The 3,562-nt window shown below is 50.0% G+C and overlaps 2 protein-coding genes across 2 annotated transcripts in view; one reads left to right on the top strand and one right to left on the bottom strand.

Annotated features, from left to right (window-relative positions):
* Nucleotides 1-135: 135 nt before the first annotated feature.
* Nucleotides 136-2,676, top strand: MAA_00413 (RING-13 protein; the record flags this gene model as incomplete). The annotated part of the gene is made up of 4 exons (XM_007818411.1): nucleotides 136-483; nucleotides 541-1,023; nucleotides 1,080-1,913; nucleotides 1,990-2,676. 4 exons carry the CDS (start codon nucleotides 136-138, stop codon nucleotides 2,674-2,676), a joined length of 2,352 nt encoding a protein of 783 aa, XP_007816602.1.
* Nucleotides 2,677-3,312: 636 nt separating this feature from the next.
* The window catches only part of MAA_00414 (restless-like transposase), a gene marked incomplete at both ends in the record, with an annotated part of 2,205 nt that continues 1,955 nt past the window's right edge, over nucleotides 3,313-3,562 (bottom strand). The window contains one exon of the mRNA XM_007818412.2: nucleotides 3,313-3,505. Within this exon, the coding sequence (XP_007816603.2) occupies nucleotides 3,313-3,505 (193 nt within the window). The remainder of the gene's footprint in view (nucleotides 3,506-3,562) is intronic.

The raw sequence follows: 3,562 nt of genomic DNA on the forward strand, positions 1-3,562 counted from the left end.
AGAAACCGGTTTTCGAACCCGGCACTCAGAAATGCCTTTCAGCCTCTCCCACCGTCGAGAGTTCCTTTCAATGGGGTTTCAACGCCGCCACGAAATAGCGGCTCTAGTATTGCAAACATTATCGGACAAACTAGCATGTTTGATTTCACAAATGGGCTTGATACATTTGGCAATCCACTGCCTAGTCGTCTGGCGAATGTACTCTCAGATGATACTCATGAGTCGCCTGTGACGGGAAAGGAGCTGGATGACTTATTGGCGAATATTCGTCCTGATGTAGATATTCCAGAGCATAATCGTGGTGTTGGTCCGCCTGGGCTTAAGTACCCCCTCTACCGCCACCAAGAAGTTGCTCTTGCCTGGATGAAACAAATGGAAGAAGGCACTAATAAGGGTGGTATCTTGGCCGACGACATGGGACTAGGCAAGACAATTTCCACCCTGTCGCTCATGCTTTCCAACCAGTCCAAATCTCGTCCAAAGGTGAGTTGCGTATAATTTCACCGCTATCTCCAGACACTTCGCTTACGTACAGTGCAGACAAACTTAATCATTGGCCCTCTTTCGCTGATTCGACAATGGGAAGAGGAATTGTACAAGAAGACCAAGCTTGCGCATAAATTTTCGGTGTTTGTGTATCACAGCAAAAAAACGACCACCTATGAGCTCCTGAAGCACGACGTTGTGCTCACCACCTATGGCACTTTGGCACAGGAACTCAAGCGCCGTGAGAAGTTCATTCAGGAAAACAAAGATAGGAACATCGACTGGAATGATAAATCTTGTATGGCTAAGTTTCCGCTGCTACATCCAGAGAAAGCTGTCTTCCACCGCATCATATTGGACGAAGCGCAATGCATCAAAAATAGGAATACCCAAACGGCAAAAGCTTGTCACAGCTTAAGAGCGACCTATAGGTGGTGTTTGACTGGCACCCCAATGATGAACGGCATTCTCGAGCTCTATTCCCTCCTAAAATTCCTGCGTATTAGGCCGTATAATGCCTGGGAGGACTTCCGTCAGGTGAGCCATCAGAATTCGCGTGTGGATTTTGACTATTTGGGCTAATCTCCACATAGACTTTTGGCACATTATTCGGCCAGTACGGCGACCCTAGGAGCATTGCCATGAACAAGCTTCGAGCACTACTCAAAGCAATAATGCTACGCCGAAAGAAGGACTCCAAGTTAGATGGCAAGCCCATCTTGCAACTTCCTCCGAAGAGGGAACATATCGTATACGCCGAGCTATCCGTGGACGAGCGCGACTTTTACAAACAACTTGAGGAGAAGGCCCAAGTGGTTTTCAGCAAGTATCTTCGAGAGGGGAGTGTGGGGAAGAATTATTCCAACATTCTCGTGTTGCTTCTTCGACTTCGGCAAGCATGCTGTCATCCTCACCTCAATTTGGACGTCGACGACACAGCCAAACCCATCGCGGATGAGGAGGTGGAGAAACTAGTCAAGAAACTGGATGCAACTATTGTAGAGAGAATCAAGGGTGTTGAAGCGTTTGAATGCCCCATATGCTATGATGCAGTACAGTCGCCATCATTCTTCGTACCCTGTGGTCATGATAGTTGCCAGGATTGTCTATCTCGCATCGTAGACAGTGCCATCGCGCAAAATCTCCACGAAGGCAACGAGAGTGACAAGGCTAAATGCCCTGTGTGTCGAGGTGTTTTCGAGCCAAGAAAATGTTTCACTTATGATTTGTTCAAGAAAGTCCACATGCCGGACACTCTGGAATCGTCGACGAAAATCGAACCAGAGTACGATGTCTCTAGCGAGGACGAAGAAGACGGCTCAGAAGGCGGGTATCCTTCAGATGAAATTGACAGCAAAGGGAATCTTAAAGGATTTATTGTCTATGACGACGATGAGCTTGCCGACATCGACGAGCTAACAAAGGAGGTCTCCGCCCGTGACACGAAAGCGCGAAAACAGACTAAGAAGACTAAGAATAAGTGACACGAAAGCGCGAAAACAGACTAAGAAGACTAAGGATAAAGGCAAAGAGAAGGGAAAAGGCAAAGAGAAGAAGCCAGACGTGAAGCCATCCATGCTCAAGAGCCTTCGTCTAGAGGCAGCCAAGAACCACAAAGCATATAAGCGATATATGACGTACCTACGCAAGACATGGATGCCAGCAGCCAAAGTCACCGAATGCATGAAGCTGCTCAGAGAAATCCGAGAAACCGGCGAAAAGACCATCATCTTTTCCCAGTGGACGCTGCTCCTAGATCTCCTGGAAGTGGCCATGTGGCATGAGCAATTCCCAGAAAAGCCCATTCGGTACGACGGCAGCATGACCGGGGAAGAACGCAGTAAAGCAGCCAAAGCATTCAGAGACCTGCCCGAGTGCAATGTCATGCTCGTGTCCCTCCGCGCCGGCAATGCAGGCCTGAACCTCACGGCCGCGAGTCGCGTCATTATCATGGATCCCTTCTGGAACCCGTACATTGAAATGCAAGCCATTGACCGGACCTACCGCATAGGGCAGCCGAAGGAAGTAGAGGTGTATCGAATCCTGACGCAGGAGACAGTAGAAGACCGCATCGTGGCACTCCAGAACAAGAAGAAGGAGATTGTGGAGGCGGCGCTCGACGAGACGGAGAGCATGAAGATTGGTCGTTTGGGCGTTAGTGAGCTTAAATTCTTGTTTAATGCGCGCTGAGGAGCACCGGATACCCCCTTGCATGGACTGGCTTCGCGGTCTGTGGAGGGCCTACGACGTGAACCGGGGTTTGTGGATTATCGAAGCAGAGGAATTAGATGTATGCGGGGACTTGGCTGCCCGGCTATCAATCATAAAGGATTCTACGGTAAATGACGGTGCATCGAGGCGGCCTTGTGAGCGAGGAGGGAGCCAATACAGCCATTTATATGGCAGCACTTGACAACCAGCACATTAGCTAGCACACACAGGAGCAAAGACGGCCCACGCAGGCCGGTCGTAGTCGCCCTCGATGAGGTGGGTAGTGGACATGACGGAGGGGAGGATACACCCGCCGCCGGATGGGGCTCGGCGCCTCAAATAACCAAGGCTGCTTCCTACTAGCATCATCCAATACCGCCGCCTAACGCGACAGCTGAGCTTTTCCGGGCTGAAACGAGTAAAATTACTTGCGGTTTGTCTTTATATTTGGACCGAAATAAAAGGAGTTTGGGACAGTCGGCGATGGAGCAAAGGCACAAGGTTAGGGGTTTTTGCACGTGCCCGATGGCGCGAGATTTGGCAAGACACATCAATGTAGACAATGTGGTCGCGCTTAGGAGCTAGATAGAGGTTGCTCATCGCCTAATAACACAACTATTTGGGTGAATATGATGATGTCTCTTCCTCACTGCACGAGATGCGCACCCCAAACAAAAGACCGGAGCGATCGAGAAGGCCACCCACCGTCGGCTTTGACAAATCCAACGTGGCCGAATGCAATGCCACTCCAAGGATCAGTTGGTTCTGGGGCTGAAGAGCCGTGAGGAAGTTCGAAGCAGAGACGTAGCTGCGAATGTCGCGATAACGCAAAGTGAGTATTGATTGTGTGTGGCCCGCATTCTCT

This window comes from Metarhizium robertsii (assembly GCF_000187425.2).
Source record: "Metarhizium robertsii ARSEF 23 chromosome Unknown MAA_Scf_3, whole genome shotgun sequence".
Lineage (NCBI taxonomy): Eukaryota > Fungi > Ascomycota > Sordariomycetes > Hypocreales > Clavicipitaceae > Metarhizium > Metarhizium robertsii.